This window comes from Lithobates pipiens, unplaced genomic scaffold, assembly GCF_037356315.1.
Source record: "Lithobates pipiens isolate NorthernLeopardFrog02 unplaced genomic scaffold, aLitPip1_a1.2 Scaffold_18, whole genome shotgun sequence".
NCBI classification, from domain to species: domain Eukaryota; kingdom Metazoa; phylum Chordata; class Amphibia; order Anura; family Ranidae; genus Lithobates; species Lithobates pipiens.
The window spans coordinates 365,027,287-365,045,416 of NW_027507758.1; the positions used below are offsets into that span (position 1 = coordinate 365,027,287).

General features: G+C 40.6%; 1 protein-coding gene across 1 annotated transcript in view; it reads right to left on the reverse strand.

Moving 5' to 3' along the window:
- Positions 1-18,130, reverse strand: part of SLC51A (solute carrier family 51 member A) — a 49,565-nt gene that overhangs the window by 21,916 nt on the left and 9,519 nt on the right. Inside the window, exons 3-5 of the mRNA XM_077487592.1 lie at positions 16,335-16,489; positions 8,411-8,484; positions 6,878-7,036 (exon numbers count right to left, since the gene is read on the reverse strand). Of these exons, the coding sequence (XP_077343718.1) occupies positions 6,878-7,036; positions 8,411-8,484; positions 16,335-16,489 (388 nt within the window). The remainder of the gene's footprint in view (positions 1-6,877; positions 7,037-8,410; positions 8,485-16,334; positions 16,490-18,130) is intronic.

Sequence of the window (18,130 nt, forward strand, 5' to 3'; positions counted from 1 at the left end):
TGAGTTAGGGACTTTATATTGTAAGCTCCTTGAGGGTAGGGACTGATGTGAATGTATAATATATATGTAAAGCGCTGCATAAATTGATGGCACTATACAAGTACCTGAAATAATGATATATACAGTTGTGCTCATAAGTTTATATACCCTGGCAGAATTGATTCATGGCCATTTTTCAGAGAATATGAATGATAACACAAAAACTTTTCTTTCACTCATGGTTAGCATTTGGCTGAAGCCATTTATTACCAATCAACTGTGTTTTACTCTTTTTAAATCATAATGACAACAGAAACTACCCAAATGACCCTGATCAAAAGTTTACATACCCCAGTTCTTAATACCGTGTATTGCCCCCTTTAACAGCAATGACAGCTTGAAGTCTTTTGTGGTATTTGTGGATGAGTCTCTTTATCTTCTCAGATGGTAAAGCTGCCCATTCCTCTTGACAAAAAGCCTCGAGTTCCTGTAAATTCTTGGGCTGTCTTGCATGAACTGCACATTTGAGATCTCCGCAGAGTGGCTCAATGATATTGAGGTCAGGAGATTGAGATGGCCACTCCAGAACCTTCACTTTTTCTGCTGTAGCCAATGACAGGTCGACTTGGCCTTGTGTTTTGAATCCTTGTCATGTTGGAATACCCAAGTACGACCCATGTGCAGCTCCCTGGCTGATGAATGCAAATGTTCCTCCAGTATTTTTTGATAACATACTGCATTCATCTTGCCATCAATTTTGACAACATTTCCTGTGCCTTTGTAGCTCACACATCCCCAAAACATCAGTGATCCACCTCTGTGTTGCACAGTAGGAATGGTGTACCTTTCATCATAGGCCTTGGGGGATACTTTGTGGCATTTGCGTAGTAATGGCTTTCATCTGGCGACTCAACCATGCAGCCCATCTTTCTTCAAGTGCCTCCTTATTGTGGATCTTGAAACAGTCACACCACAAATTTTCACAGAGTCTTGTATTTCGTCTGAAGTTGTTTGTTTTTCTTTTCATTCCGAACAATTTTCCTGGAAGTCGTGGCTGGAATTTTAGTTGGTCTACCTAACCGTATTTTGGTTTCAACAGAACTCCTAATTTTCCACTTCTTGATTAGAGTTTGAACACTGCCGATTGTCATTCTCAATTTCTTGGATATCTTTTTATATCCCTTTCCTGTTTTATACAGTTCAAATACCTTTTCCTGCAGATTCTTTGACAATTATTTTGGATGAAAGATGCAAGGATCTGTCAGGAGTCCAGAAACTCATTGACCTTTTATACACACACACTATTTACAACCAAACAGATCACAGGTGAGGATGGTTACTTTTTAATAGCTATTCAAAACACTTTGTGTCAACTTGTGTGCATGTTATCAGGTCAAAATGGCCAGGGTATGTAAACTTTTGATCAGGGTTATTTGGGTAGTTTCGGTTGTCATTATGATTTAAAAAGAGTAAACACAGTTGCTTGATAATAAATGGCTTCAGCTCGACACTATGAGTGAAATAAATGTTTTTGTGTTATCATTCATATTCTCTGAAAAATGGCCAAGAAATCATAAATTCTGCCAGGGTATGTAAACTTATGAGTACTATATATATATATATATATATATATATATATATATATATATATATATATATATACACATACACAGTACACAGTACACACACATTTATACACAATATATATATATATATATATATATATATATATATATATATATATATATATATATATATAATAACAGTCATAAGACAGGTAGAAAGCCATTGCTGATAGTCACCTGAAAATGCCTAGCTGTCTCTAAATCAATTGCTATATGAATCCCTAACCTAAAATAACCATGCAGCCAAAGCTGGATTGAGGTTTGAACACCCAAATCACATTCTTGCTCCAGGTTCGGTTTGAGAGAGTGCAAAAGTCATTATTGCAGCATGACAGGTAGACAACTAACACTTTCTAAAGAATGCTTATATGCAGTATTTTTTGTCTAATACACATGTCCTTTAACGTAGCACTTCAATCGAACATACAAATGTTGCATTTAATGTTTAGGGTTCACACTTACCAGCTTCATGGCTCTATCTTTTGGTTGGCTACCATGCTAGCTGCCCTTGTCCTCATCTTTTTAAAGGTCCTGAATTTATGTGAACACGTGGGTTATCAGGTTCCAAAAATCCAGTACCAGCCTTCCTCTGACCCTCTTTTAGGATCTGACTGCTGGCTCTCACCACATGCATTGCTGTGCAACCTTTGTCATACTTTAGCCCAAGGGTGTCCAATCTCTCTAAATAAAGGGCCAGTTTATTGTCCTTCAGACTTTAGGGGGCTAGGCTATGGCCAGTGGGAGTAGAAAAGGTAAGTGGGGGGAATAGTGCCCCATTGTTTGTTTCAGTGGGAATAATTGTGCCTCATCATTGGTGTCAGTAAGAGAAATTGTGCCCCATTGTTGTGTCACTGGGAGGAATTATGCCCCATAATTGGTATCATTGGGAGGCATTGTTGGTGACATTGGGAAGAATTGTACCCCATCATTGGTGTCATTAGGCCCGATTGTTGGTGTCATTGAGAGGAATTGTGTTCCATCATTGGTGTCAGTGGGGGGAATTAGGCCCCATTGGTGGTATCAGTGGATAAATTAATGCCCCAAGAGCTGAATAAAACAAAGTGCCACATCTGGCCCTCAGCCGCAGTTTGGAGACCACTGCTCTAGCGTGTTAAGGGATGAAGCTACAATATTTTATGGAAAAAGAAGAACACACTTTTGTGCACTAGTCATGAGGAAAATAGCAAGGTGTAGAAAATAAAAATGAAATGAAGCTGAATGAAAGTACATTCAGATATGTTTGATATATTAAGACATAACGCACAAATATAAAATTAAGGACTTTTTTGAAAAACTGCAGCACACTGCAACACATGGTATGTGCATTGTGGTGCGCTGCTGTGCTTTGCACTCTACAATACAGTGCATTGGAGTGCCATTCACAATGAATTGCACCCCACGGCAGTGCAATTCACAATGAATGACAGCTCATGGCAGTGCACGTGGTCTATGTACATGTTTTGCAGGGCCATGAATGACACCTCAATGCACCACACATAGAGTGAGTGCATTGCCATGAACTGCGGAAACGCATGTTAGTGTGAGACTTTTAGCATGTGTTGCCCAAGTGTACGGTAGCCAATCACAGAGTGAAATCACATTTTATATGCCTTCCAGGAAATTTGCCTATGGAGAATATGGAAGCTGCCATTGCTAATCTTCTAAAGCTGTTAGTCTTTAGTGTAAATACTTTACTGACCCAAAACATATAGGCTCCATGCACACTGAAGCTCATAAACAGCTGTTTTTGGGAGTTTGGGCTATAAACTCCCCTCTATGTTATGCTATGTGTCCATGTATGTTTTTGGATGTTTATCAGCAGAGGAGTTTATGGGCCACAAAAAAAGACGCCGATAAACGTCGATAAATGCTCAAAAACGTGGCTCACCAGCATTCTTTAGCATTTTTGATGCTTTGAAAAAAAAAAAAAAGACACACTAATAAACACTATTGCAAAAACATTAAAAAACATTGAAAGACTCACTGCAAAGCTACTGGCGTTTTTATAACGTTATTTTGACGTCCAATGTGCATGAAGCCATATAGAACAAATTGGAACATTTAATGTACATCCTTGTTCCAGGTAAATTTTTGTGATAGTCATTGCAGAAGTGTAACGACAAAACACTGAGCCCCACAGTAAAATATTGATGTCCCTGTAGGTACACACACATTTGCTTCCCATGCCCCTCTTAGTGACTTCTGTTTGCACGTCACATCTGCTGCAATGGTACATCCCATCTCTTCAGAACATCTACCTCAAGCAGTACATGTTCCTTCTGTGAGGACATCTACTTTCTGCAACAACCCACAGCGGTGTTGCTCACCTTCCCCAGAAGATTTTGGTGATTAGTTAATTCTCTCTAGAAGCAGGAATGTGGTGTAGTTCCCATTCCTTTTATTAGGGTTTCCAACTGGCTGGTAAAATTGGGACTTGCCACCAAGGTTAATAATAAAAAGACACTATAAGATGGTATTTCCCCATAAAAGGTGACAAACCTGCCTCATATTGATAGCCTCCTTAGCCTATCAGAGGGTAGGACATACTGTATATTTCACAACTAGAGGAAATGTGCCAAATTAAGGCTCCTGTCAGGACTGCAAGACACCAGAGGAGCCAGTGCATTAGCAGGACTGCCAGGAAGCTAGCAATTTCAGAAACTCAGGTCAATAAGGATAGCCAACATATTTCTCTCTTTAAACTAAAAGGCTGGTTTTGCTTTGCTGTTTTATGCCCTTGCATAAATGTTTGAGAGCAGGAAGCACAAGAAAAGGAAATGATGTGGGCACACTCTGGTTTTATTAGATTGTGCCTGAGATGAGTAAGCGTAATAATACACTTACACAGGGAATCAATAAAGTATATTGATGCAATTATGGCACAACCACAGCTATATACCTTTTTATAACAAGGGCAGAAGGAACAAGCTGAAATGAATTGCTTTTGTGATGACAGTGATGTCCGTTAAAATAAAGCAGTCCAGCAATTTTTGTATATAGATGAGACACAAAGGGACCTTACACCAAAACTGGAAATGCACTCTCTGAGTAGTTCTTTACACTACAAAATCACAATGTACATTCTGATTAGGTGGCACAAGGATCACTCACATGGCACAGCACAGCCTTCATTCAAAGAATGCCCTGTAAAGCATTATTTGAATGAAGTGGAGATAGTGACATGACCAACCCTCCTCTCCACTTCATCCAATCAGATAATACTTTGCATTTACTGAGAAAAACGCAAGGCATTCTCTGAACGTTAGCAAATGTATGGCGCATCCTGGCATCTATGCAGAGCTGGGAGGGTATAGGAGGCATAGGGGGCATTAGTGCTGGAGCTTCTGGTAAGCTTGGCAGAGGGTGCTCACACCCTACAGTTACGACATTTTAAATTAACTCCTTTTTTATATGCTGCACAGCAGTTTTTAATCTACTGGGAGCACTTAAATAAATAGAAACGTTTATAGAAAAGGTAAACTTAGCCTTCAAATGACTAGTGTGCTTCCAGTAAAAGCAGGCTAACCCTGCCTCTCTACCCCACCTAAGCTTAAAGTGATTTTATGCCCTCAGTTTTTTAAGCACTTTCAGCAGCCAATTTAAATACTGCAGTAAATACTGCAGTATGCAGTTTCTTATACTTTTAATCCTTGTCTATGTTCCAGCTTAAAGGGGTTGTAAACCCTTGTTTTTTTTGTTTTTTTTAAATAACAAACATATCATACTTACCTCCACTGTGCTGTTCGTTTTGCAGAGTGGCCCCGATCCTCGTCTACTGGGATCCCCAATGGCGCTCTTCCCGGGGGTTACCGAGCGGGCATGCTCCCAAGTTCAGAATTTACATCCATAAACACAGAATGCCGGACCCTGCCACGCCCCCCAGCCCCCCAGCCCCCCAGCACCTGTGTCTTTGGATTTGATTGACAGCAGTGGGAGCCAATGGCTGCGCTGCCATCAATCTATCCAATCAAGAGCTGAGACCTTGCAGGTTTGCGCGTCTCTGGCGTGGGAACGAACGGGCTTAGTTGGGTAAAACAGGGGGGCTGGTCAGTGATAGGTGTTTTTTCACCTAAATGAATAAAATGCATTAAAAACACGAGAGTTTACAACCCCTTTAAGCTGATACCATGACCACTGCCCCAAGTTTCCTTTCTCTTGCAGCATGCTATTGAGTCACTCTTGCATTCAGGGACTTTAGTTGTGTGGAACCCCCTAGTGTTGCTGGAGTGCTAAAGTCAGGTTTTTGTTAGGAAAGGTAAATTTGTAAAGGCTTGGCTGGCAGCTCACTGGAGACTTCTAGAAGAATGGGAGGGTAAGTAAGGTGGAGATGTCTGGAGTATTCTGAGGGCCCTAGCCAATCCCCAACAGATGGGACGGCAGGGGGCAGGCCCCCTCAAATACTCAGGGTCACCCCAGCTGGGGAGAGGGTAGTTCGGGTGGAAGCTGAAGATGAAGTGTTAGCTGTGGGAGGCCTTTGAGAGTAACCCTCTAGTCTGGGAGGGTAGGGTGAACTCAGGCCTGGACTCGGGTCCGGTAGGAACCTCTCTTCAAGACACAAAAGGAGATCCTGTTCAGGAGGCACGGGAGAAAGGAGAGGACAGGAGGCCACTGCCAGGAAAATCTCCAGGGAGTCAGACAGCAAGGCAAGGCAAGGCACTCTCCTGCTCCTCCCTCCTCCCTTCTCCAAGGTAACAGACTGGCTGGAGTCTGCACTGTCCACTGTGCTAGCCTCACTTTACTATATGAAGATTGAAAGTACAGGGAAGCAGCAGAGAGAGAGCAGGAGCCAGCAGCATTGAAAGTTGTAAACTGCAAGTGCTGGGATAGGAATTTAATAGGGGAATGTTTATTTCATTGATCACAATATGATAAGCTTAACAATTCTGAGGGTCTAATACTACTTGCACTATGTATTTACCACCCCAGCACCTTACTAATACACATAAAAATTCACTAATACTTATCAATACTTCCTAAGGCACAGACTCTGAATAAGTATACAGTGTAGTAGTTGGATTTTATTGTAACGTTTTCATTTGTGTTCTTGATCTGGGTCAGTGATTTAGGGTGTAGTAAACCCAAGGTCAGCAAGCAAGGCAACTAGTATGTGTAAAAGGTCAGCAATAGCTAACCCAATATTGCTTTCAGTGGCAGCTTCCTTTAAAGAATTGTTAATATATTGTAGCAGAATGGCATTTGCTGTGTAGATTTAAATCCAGTGGATATAATGGCACACACAAGCATACCCCACGCCTACCCCAAAGTGTCCTTACTTGGTGAGTTTGATGCGGGGGAGGCAGAGACAGCAGCAGCAGCATGGCCCTGTATTAATGTGTAATTCAGAGCTCTCAAATTTCTTCAGAATAGCATCTTTTCCTCCATAGCCTTCAATTATAACCATCAATATCAGGTAGAAACAGACTGCAAAATATCTGATTAAAAAATAAAGATCAGGGAGTTATCACATTAAAAATATTCAATCAAGAATTACACTAGCAGTATGTTTATTATGTTTCCTTGCAATACTACAGACATAAGCGTTACAGTATATTAACTATTTACATTATTAGAATTTCCATACAAGTCTATCTATCATCTCATAATCTTATTAGAAATGTGAACGATTTTGGTGCTTTCCTTAAAAAAATCATTTTAAGGTATTTTGTCCTAGGAAAAGGTGTAAAGGTAATCTTATTCAAGCAATAATGAAGTTCTGCTGTTGAACACTGCAAGTACACTTTTTTTTTTTATTGCAGAAGAGACGTGCAATGTCTTTTCTGCAATAATATATACTCACGTTCCTCTTTGCAACATCCTGCAGTATGTAAACTGAGATCAGGAGGATAGACAAACACAAACTGATGCTGCTCTAGGTGTGTATATACACTGGCATCTCCACTCAGTCCAGATAGGTGCTAGTCCAGTTACTGAACTGCATACATCAAAGAAGATATCTGGATGGCTACACTTCTAGGAACCCCTAAACATCATCATTATTCAGCAACGTAGACACATAAAAACAGTCAAGTGGACACACATGGGGAGAGAGCAGGAGATGGTAACGCATTTCACGTTAAATCAGTGCTTCATGAAGAAACATGTTACCATCTCCTGCCCTCTCCCTATGTGTGGCCTCTTGACTGTTTCCATGTGTATACTTTGATGCTCAATAAGGATGATTTTTAGAGAATCCTAGGAGTGCAACCACCTAAATATCTTCTTTGATGTAAACTGAGCTACATGTGCACAATTTAGCTTACAGCGGCCGGCCTGATCCTTACATGAGCAGGAGTGACGTCATCCCTCACCATAAATGGACAATATTTTTCTTGCTAACTACTAGCTTCTTGCTAATCTAACTAAAATCCAAAAGTCCTTGGATGCTGACACAAGGTGTGCTGTTCCAATAGGACAATACTCGCCTTTACACTTTCACAGTTGCAAGGGCAACAATCCATCATGAGGCTTCAAATTTATTCCACCATATTCACCCAAATCTAGCACCTTTGGACTTCGACCACTTCCCGATGCTCAAAAGCCATCCCAGTGGAACCTGATTTTAGGTCGTAGGTTATACATGTCGTAACACAGTTTTTTTTACAGACCAGGAGGAAAGCTTCTACAAAACTGGCATTATATCATTGAAACATTGATGGTGTAAGTGCAAAGACTTGAAAGGGGATTATGTTAAGTAAACACTCTTTATACAAGGCTAAGAACTTTTCAATCCACCCTCATAGTATATTTTTGAAAGTGCCTTTAGTATTTTAAGCGTATGCAGTTTTCTGTATGTAACTGTTACTTACGTGCCCACAGCAGTTTCTATAAAGCCAGTTGAACGAGGTATCCACAGGGACAAACAATTGAAAAATGAGATGATCTGCAAGAAAACACATGATAATAACTCTGCTATTTTTATGATTATCTTGGGCAAACATTGGTAATACTTGCAAATGAAATAATGTCCTATAAAAATATATCTATTTGTATGGTCTTTAAAGTAAACCTGTGATTTGCTGTCTGGTACTTCTGGGTATGGAGAAACATGTGATTCACTCACATTTCTGTCTTCAAAAAAGTGAAAAGATCAGGGAGCTATAAGATGGAAAATATTTGTTTAAAGTCAAAACTTGTTTTGTAGCTTTTAATAGAATGTGGAAAGGTTGGAAATTATGTAATATTTTAGAATATAATTGTAAATGATAAATGCCTGCTAGAGAGATACACCCTTTGTTGCCTGTCCAATGACCACTGTCTCCAGTATAGAAAGTGATGGGAAATCCAAACTGTATGAGTTGTCACTGGATTAGAAAGGGAGTCTTCCCATGCTTTAGCTTTTCATTGCATTGCTAACCTCTTTCCACCCACGTAATGCATATCAGTGGCAGCAAAGACAATGGACTTTAATGCATATATGCGTCAATCTCTTGTTATTATTAGGACCCGAAGAGACAAGCTTTCGATCATGTGACCACTATGACAGCCAATCACAGGACTTACATGATCGGGAAGTCCATCCTACCCTGGGGCATAAAGACTGATTTAAACGGATGTGGGGCTTGGTGGGAAGGGGGTAAGCACAGATGGTATTGCTGTTCTTATTATTCAGTATTCATATCAACCTGTGGCCACACTGGGACTCAACTGCACACTGAAAGAGTTAGTCTTGTTACTTTATAAATAGATGTGTTTGAGCGTGTTTGCCCTTACTAATTGTGATGGAAGGGAAATACCTTACAATTAACCTTCTTTGCAGATCTGTAAGACCATTTGTAACCTACTATTGTACTAATTATTGATGCAGAAACACACTTTAAATCTGGCACAGTGTATCTAAACCCAAATGTAATTTATTGCAGCTTACCAATCCTTAGATATGGTGGCCGCATTCCTTTTATTTTTTTAGTTTTTTTTTTACCTTTTAGGGTGGCATTTTAGAAGCACTGCCACCCTAGCCTGCTCGCTCCTGATTAGGACTACAGAATACCTCCTTCTCCTCTATATCTCTATACAGTGCCTTGCGAAAGTATTCAGCCCCCTTGAACTTTTCAACCTTTTGCCACATTTCAGGTTTCAAACATGAAGATATAACATTTTTATTTTTTGTGAAGAATCACCAACAAGTGGGACACAATTGTGAAGTGGAACGAAATCTATTGGATTTTTGAAACTTTTTTAACTAATAAAAAAATGAAAAGTGGGGCGTGCAAAATTATTCGGCCCCCTTGCGTTAATACTTTGTAGAGCCACCTTTTGCTGCGATTACAGCTGCAAGTTGCTTGGGGTATGTCTCTCAGTTTTGCAAATTGAGAGACTGAAATTCTTGCCCATTCTTCCTTGAAAAACAACTCGAGCTCAGTGAGGTTGGATGGAGAGCGTTTGTGAACAGCAGTTTTCAGCTCTTTCCACAGATTCTCGATTGGATTCAGGTCTGGACTTTGACTTGACCATTCTAACACCTGGATACGTTTATTTGTGAACCATTCCTTTGTAGATTTTGCTGTATGTTTGGGATCATTGTCTTGTTGGAAGATAAATCTCTGTCCCAGTTTCAGGTCTTTTGCAGACTCCAACAGGTTTTCATCCAGAATGGTCCTGTATTTGGCTGCATCCATCTTCCCCTCAATTTTAATCATCTTCCCTGTCCCTGCTGAAGAAAAGCAGGCCCAAACCATGATGCTGCCACCACCATGTTTGACAGTGGGGATGGTGTGTTGAGGGTGATGAGCTGTGTTGCTTTTACGCCAAACATATCGTTTTGCATTGTGGGCAAAAAGTTCGATTTTGGTTTCATCTGACCAGAGCACCTTCTTCCACATGTTTGGTGTGTCTCCCAGGTGGCTTGTGGCAAACTTTTTATGGATATCTTTGAGAAATGGCTTTCTTCTTGCCACTCTTCCATAAAGGCCAGATTTGTGCAGTGTATGACTGATTGTTGTCCTATGGACAGACTCTCCCACCTCAGCTGTAGTTCTCTGAAGTTCATCCAGAGTGATCATGGGCCTCTTGGCTGCATCTCTGATCAGTCTTCTCCTTGTCTGAGCTGAAAGTTTAGAGGGACGGCCAGGTCTTGGTAGATTTGCAGTTGTCTGATACTCCTTCCATTTCAAAATGATCGCTTGCACAGTGCTCCTTGGGATGTTTAAAGCTTGGGAAATCTTTTTGTATCCAAATCCGGCTTTAAACTTCTCCACAACAGTATTACGGACCTGCCTGGTGTGTTCCTTGGTCTTCATGATGCTTTCTGTGTTTTCAACAGAACCCTGAGACTGTCACAGAGCAGGTGCATTTATACAGAGACTTGATTACACACAGGTGGATTCTATTTATCACCATCAGTCATTTAGGACAACATTGGATCATTCAGAGATCCTCACTGAACTTCTGGAGTGAGTTTGCTGCACTGAAAGTAAAGGGGCTGAATAATTTTGCACGCACCACTTTTCAGTTTTTTATTTGCTAAAAAAGTTTAAAATATCCAATAGATTTTGTTCCACTTCACAATTGTGTCCCACTTGTTGGTGATTCTTCACAAAAAATTAAAATTTTATATCTTTATGTTTGAAGCCTGAAATGTGGCAAAAGGTTGAAAAGTTCAAGGGGGCCGAATACTTTCGCAAGGCACTGTATATATCTCTATAGCAAAAAGGGTGTTCTGTAGTTCCCAAAGGTGGGCTGGGAACATTGCTTGTGATTTTGGTGTAGTAAAGGAACTGTGTTGTCAGCTTACTGCAGAAAATTACAAGCTTACTGGATCTCTGGAAGAATCAACAATTTATTTTTATTTTTTTTCAAACACAAATCTAGCAAATGAGAGGTGTATTTGCTAGGGTTTACATACACTTTAACTGGAATAATATAATCTATAATTTATAAATGTAGCCACCCTGCCGTAAGCAGACGTGACTAAAGAAATTTAGTTCTGCCAGGTAGTAATCTGCTCGGACATGTAGCATTTCACATGGCTTTCCCCTAAACTCAGTGTTGCTGTTGTTTTTGGCTTATGAATTTGTATGCCCCTCCCCCCAGCCAATCACTAGGTTTATTGTCCATGGCGCATGTGGGGGGGTATAAATATTTGGGGAGTGGCTTGGTGAATCCTCTTTTTCCCCAGGCTTCGGCCTGGGAAAGAGTGTGTAGCAGTTTCTGTTCAAGGAGGATACAGCACCCAAGGAAAAGAGCCAGAGGAAGAAGTCCTACAGGAGGGGGAATTAGTCTGACCCTCAGACAATGTTGCTACTTCCTTGGTGAAGATGCATGGAGGTATCCACTGCCTGGCTATGGCGCTCTGAAGACAGAGCTGCCAGTGATTAACTGATGAACTCTTTTTTTAGCAATACACCATGGTCCATGTTCTCTTTGTGCACTGTAACAGCAGGAGTGTGGTTGGAGTTTAAAAATATGTTGCTGGAAGTATATGAAGCCCTAACCCTCTCTCCCAGTAAACCTGGAGCAAAAACAAATCTGGAAAAGACAAACGTGACTGGCGTCCAATGTTATTTTAGTTATCCACTACAGCCCTCGGTCCAACCTGGAGTAATGTCATGGAGTTTTCTTTCCTGCCAGGGGGCCACTACATACAATACATAATACTGGGGACATACTGTATGCAAAAAAATGAAAGAAAGTTCAGCTTACAGCAGACCTTATATGAAATTTACAAGGTCCATTTTTTCTGAAAGCCCCCAACCCTCTCCTCAACAAAACATTTTATCCTAACTTGTATCACGATATTATAAGTCCCCACTTTTTTACACTGTATCCACCTGGAGGTCTCTAGTCCTTTATACTCACTGCCACAAAGAAAATGGTACTCTTGGTACTCTTCTGCATATTTTTTGTTAATATTTCAGACTGAGGGACTTTTTGGAGAAAGTAAGATTTCTAGCTCAAAAGATTTTGTTGCACAACTCTACATAACTCTAGGAAAAACTAGAAACAATTTCTCTTTATCCATCTGATCAACACCAGATTTTTCATCTGATTTTTACATTTTTTTCTGGTACATCTGGAATGAACAGTTATCAGATTCTCAAGAAGCCCTTGGATCCAGTTGATATGTAGAGCATTGGGGCTAATTAACATGTAAGTTACCCTACCATTTCACAACCTGTTCTCTTTGTATTGCTTCCTCTGTGTAAAGTACCTGATGATCCTGCCAGTTTCCCTACATTCCTATTTCAAACTGACCATGCCAGCATGTAAACTCATCCATCCCAGCGTGCCTACCCTCCAATGGTCACGATTTAACTGATCCCCCCTGCAGAAACCTTCCCTGGGAAGATCAGTGTATTGCTGTTTCTCTGCCTCCTGCTGACATCTCCCCTCTCCACCCGGAGTCTCCACCACCACCTCTCCAAGCCCTTTATGCAGCTGATAACAGAGGTCATGTGATCACCTAAAACAAAAAACATTATGTGGGTTCACATATACTTGAACCGATTCACACACTGTCCTCTGGTCCTGGGCAATGGCACAACCCCATTTCACATTATCACATTAGCAAAACCAATTCACCCCCTCTCCCTCTTTTTTTTTTCTCATTCTTTTCTTTTTTCGAAATCCAAAGAGAATACATTCCTGCAATGTGCTGGAGCATATTCCTGTAGGATTTTGAGCACCCAACTTACCCAGCAGACAGGGGTAAGGAATAGTAATGTCAACGGAACCAGAAGTGGCCAGAGGACAGATCGGAGGCAGGTATTTTGTTCCTCAAAAAGTTTTATGTTTTGGCAGCTTTGACACCGTTTTTTTATTTGGTGGGACTGGAGGTGTCAGCTGTCTGTATGCTGTAATAACCAAAATAATCTTGAGCACTCAGTGATATTAGAAAAAGCTGCTGACATAAGATTATGAACACCAAAAATAATAAAATCAAAATGCTGTGCTACTGTAAATACTAAAAAGCAAGTGGAGTCATAAATTCAGTTAAATCAGTCTAAACATACAGTATATTGCAGCATTTACATAAACACTGTTTAAAAATATAATCAATAATAATAAAAAAAGGTGATGTAAAATCTGAATATCTCAGTGATATACACAAATGTGAACACAGACTAGTAAACAAAAAAAAATTGTCCATGAGTATTCCTGTGATCTTTCACCATCAAATCACTCTTGTGTTACTTCCAGTGAGACCTCCAACAAATTGTTATCTGCATACCCTCACTTTGTTGATATAACCTTTTAAAAAGGAAAAGGTCTCGTACAATTATCCTTTTTATAGCCAGGACTCCATTTAAGTTGGAATGCTGTATCTTTTCCGGTGGATGAAAGCTATTCTCAATCCAGGAAATCAATCCATGCTCAAAAACAAATGGAAGGAAAGATAGTGCTCTCCGTATTGCCATGTTCTATTAATAGAATGGTTACATTCACAATAACATAGACAAGGCTTCAGTTATGGAGTGGATACATAAAGGCAGCACTCCTACTTGGGCTCCACTGTATTCCAATCTCTTTTGGCCAACCTGGTCCTATCATTGAGATATTCAGTTAGCGATGTCAGTGTACAGAGCTATGTGGATCATGTTTTTTATTATTATATACATGCTGCAAATTATGTGATATACAGTATGTTTGGATTAATTTAACTGAATTTATGATTCTACTTACGTTTTAGTATTCACAATAGTGCAGCATTTTGATGTTATTGTCATCTGCCCTCTAAAGACCCTACATTGCTGCTTAGAGATGGACAGCGCACAGTAAAGGTGATGACCATGAAAGCCTCTATTCCTTATGCTGCTTGTGCCACAGAGTTGGCAAGGTATTTTTGAGACAGCCATTATCATGTTATATAATAATTGGATATTAAAAAGTGCACCACTGCAAGTGTCTGAAGACACAACATGCCTTTGGCTTGGGACATGTCAATTTGATAGGCACTCATACTCTATAAAGAAATTGTATCTGCATCAGTTAAATAAGTGAAAGATTACAATCAGTAATGTTAATGAAGCTGAATACAGCTGGCGTTGTGAACGTCATTTTAGCCAAAATAAGTTCCAGGCTTGAGATTTAACCACTTAAGACCTGGACCAATTTGCAGCCAAAGGACCAGGCCCCTTTTTGCGATTCGGCACTGCGTTGATTTAACTGACAATTGCGCGGTCATGCGACGTGGCTCCCAAACAAAATTGGTGTCCTTTTTTTCCCACAAATAGAGCTTTCTTTTGGTGGTATTTGATCACCTCTGCGGTTTTTCTTTTTTGCGCTATAAACAAAAATAGAGAGCCAATTTTGAAAAAAATTCAATATTTTTTACTTTTTGCTATAATAAATATCCCCAAAAAATATATAAAAAAACATTTTTTTTCCTCAGTTTAGGCCGATACGTATTCTTCTACATATTTTTGGTAAAAAAAAATCGCAATTAGCGATTATTGATTGGTTTTCGCAAAAGTTATAGTGTTTACAAAATAGGGGATAGTGTTATAGCATTTTCATTAACATTTTTATTTTTTACTAGTAATGGCGGCGATCAGCGATTTTTATTGTGACTGCTACATTATGGCGGACACATCGAAAATTTTTTACACATTTTTGGGACCATTGTCATTTATACAGCAATCAGTGCTATTTAAATGCACTGATTCCTGTGTAAATGACACTGGCAGTGAAGGAATTAACCACTAGGGGCGGGGAGGGGTTATGTGTGACGTGTGTGTGTTTTTCTACTGTTGGGGGGCATGGGTTGGCATGTGACGTCACTGATCGTCTTTCCCTATAACAGGGAACAGACAATCGGTGACAGCCACACTAGGAAGCACGGGGAGAAGTTTGTTTACACAGACCTCTCCTCGTTCTTCAGCTCTGTGATCCGATCAGCGGCGATCGGGTCTGCGGGTCCCACGGCTACGGTCATGGAGCTCAGGACCGGGTTGCGAGCACGCCAGGGGAGGCATGCACATGACCCATGGCTGGGCACTTAAAGAGCAACATACCTGTACGTTGATGTGCCCAGCCGTGCCATTCTGCCGACGTAAATGTACAGGAGGTGGTCCTTAAGTGGTTAATAAAGACCATACTGATCAATAAAATTCTAGTAAGCTGAACTCGAAAGTTGATCTGTCACATGACAGGAACTGACAATTATTTTTCTATACTTGTTAAAGATGGGTTTGGAGCAGCGGTGGCCCATCCATGCCGGGAGCTGCTCCCCTAATCCATGCATCTGGTCCCTAATTTATATGCAGGGCACCAGACGCATGGATTCCAAGGGTTTTTTTTTTTTAGAAGCACATGATTAGAGCCTGAGGCTCTAATTGGCTTCACAAAAGGGTGGGCTCGGGGCGCAGAGCACTGCACCCTGAGCCCATCCGGTTGTGTGATTAATAATGAATGACAGATTGCCGCTCCCCCAAAAAATTTACGACCAGTCGCCACTGGTTTGGGGGCTTCACGGATGAGTGCTCAACCTGTGGCCCTCCAGCTGTTGCGGTACTACAAGTCCCATGAGGCAGTTACAAGCATGACTCCCAAAGGCAGAGGCATGATGGGATTTGTAGCTCCGCAGCAGCTGTAGGAGCACGGGTTGAACATGCACCAAACACCAAATACCATATTGTAAAAAGCTTGATAGAAGGCATTTATAAAGCCGGTTAGATGCTGTCAACCAATTTTGTTTTCAGCTAAAAAATATATATTTTTTATAATTTCAGTGTTGACTGTATATATGTTATTAAAATATATTCACATAAAACTGTATATTGTAAACGGTCTTACTGTGGGGGCTGCACTGCTCCATAAAGATGTTCTTCTCTTTATCATACATTTCACTTTTTTTCTAAGATACCCGGCCTCTTCCAGATAGAGTATGATTGAGATTGTGGTGAGTATGGTAAGAATTCCCATAATGCACAGCTGTACTGTGTCCAGCACTGGAAAGATAGAACAATGATTAGAATACCGGAGGATAGATGAAATGGCTTTGATTATATAATTGATGGTAAAACAGATACACATGCAATGGAAGATTCATTTGTTGAAACCACAAAGGCTCAATATTATGGAGGCTTTTTAAAGTATAACTAAAGACAAACTTTTTTTTTAGTTTTGGATAGAGTGCAGAGTAGAGTGGGATTATAACCTCTGTCAGTTTTTTTGCTGCCTGTGTCCTTATTAGGACGATTCATGCTCGCTATTTAGCCTGTTTGTTTACCATTATCACTGAGAGTGAAAGCAGAACAGAAATACAGGATAACTCTTCCAAAAGGGACACTTGTTCTGGTAACCCAGGTGACAACCAGTACTTTCAAAGGGATTTCCTCTCACTTATTTGGCCATATGAAAGGAAGTGAAGGAAAATCTCCCCAATGGGACACAGATTAAAAAAAAACAACTGACAAGGGTTAAGAACCTCCCTTACCGAAATTGAAAAATAAAAAGTTTTGACTTTACTTATACTTCAACCCCTTGCCGAGTACAAACACAAGGCATTTCCCTGTTCTGCCTAGCAACATGACAGGGATCTACTGCTCCTTGTCATTGGGAGCAGTGATGTCTGTCATGTTCTAGTGAGACAATCCCCCCTACAGTTAGAATCACTCCCTATGACACACTTAACCCCTTGATTGCCCCCCTAGTGTTTAATCCCTTCCCTGCCAGTGCCATTTACACAGTAATTAGTGCATTTTTAAAGCACTGATCGCTATATAAATGACAATGGTCCCATAAAAGTGTCCGACGTGTCCGTCATAATGTCACAGTCATGATAAAAATTGCAGATCACCACCATTACTAATAAAAAAAAAATATAGTATAAATGCCATAAATCTATCCCCTATTTTGTAGATGCTATAACTTTTGTGCAAACCAATAAATATACGCTTATTGCAATTTTGTTTAGCAAAAATATGTAGAAGAATACATATCGGCATCAACTGAGAAAGAAAAGGGGGTAAATCCTTCTGGGGCTGAAGTGGTTAAAGAAGGCCAAAGCAATATTTTTGTTGGAAACAAGACTTTTCTATAAGGCCCCTTTCACACTGGGGCGGTGGGTGCATCGGCTGTAATTTAGCGGCAATTTACCATCAATTTCATAACGCTATTCGGCCACTAGCGGGGCGCTTTTACCCCCCACTAGCTGCCGAGAAAGGATTAAAACCACCGCAAAGGGCTGCTGCAGCAGCGCTGTGCCGGCGGTATAGCCACACTGCCCCATTGATTTCAATGGGCAGGAGTGGTGTATACACCGCTCCTTCATTGCTCCAAAGATGCTGCTAGCAGGACTTTTTTTAGCGTCCTGCCAGCGCACTGCTCCAGTGTGAAAGCACTCCAAGCTTTCAAATTGGAGAGACAGCAGCGGCTCTTTCAGGACGATTTGCAGGTGCTATTTTTAGTGCTGTAGTGCCTGCAAAGCGCTCCAATTTGAAAGGGGTCTAAGACAAGGAGAATGGCACCTCCAGTGGCTGCATAAAGGGGCTTGCCTAGCTCCGGTCCCTTTTCACTGTTGATAGCTGTGGATAAAGTGACATCTAATATGACTGATTATTTGTGGATGGGTGGATCCTGCTTCCGCA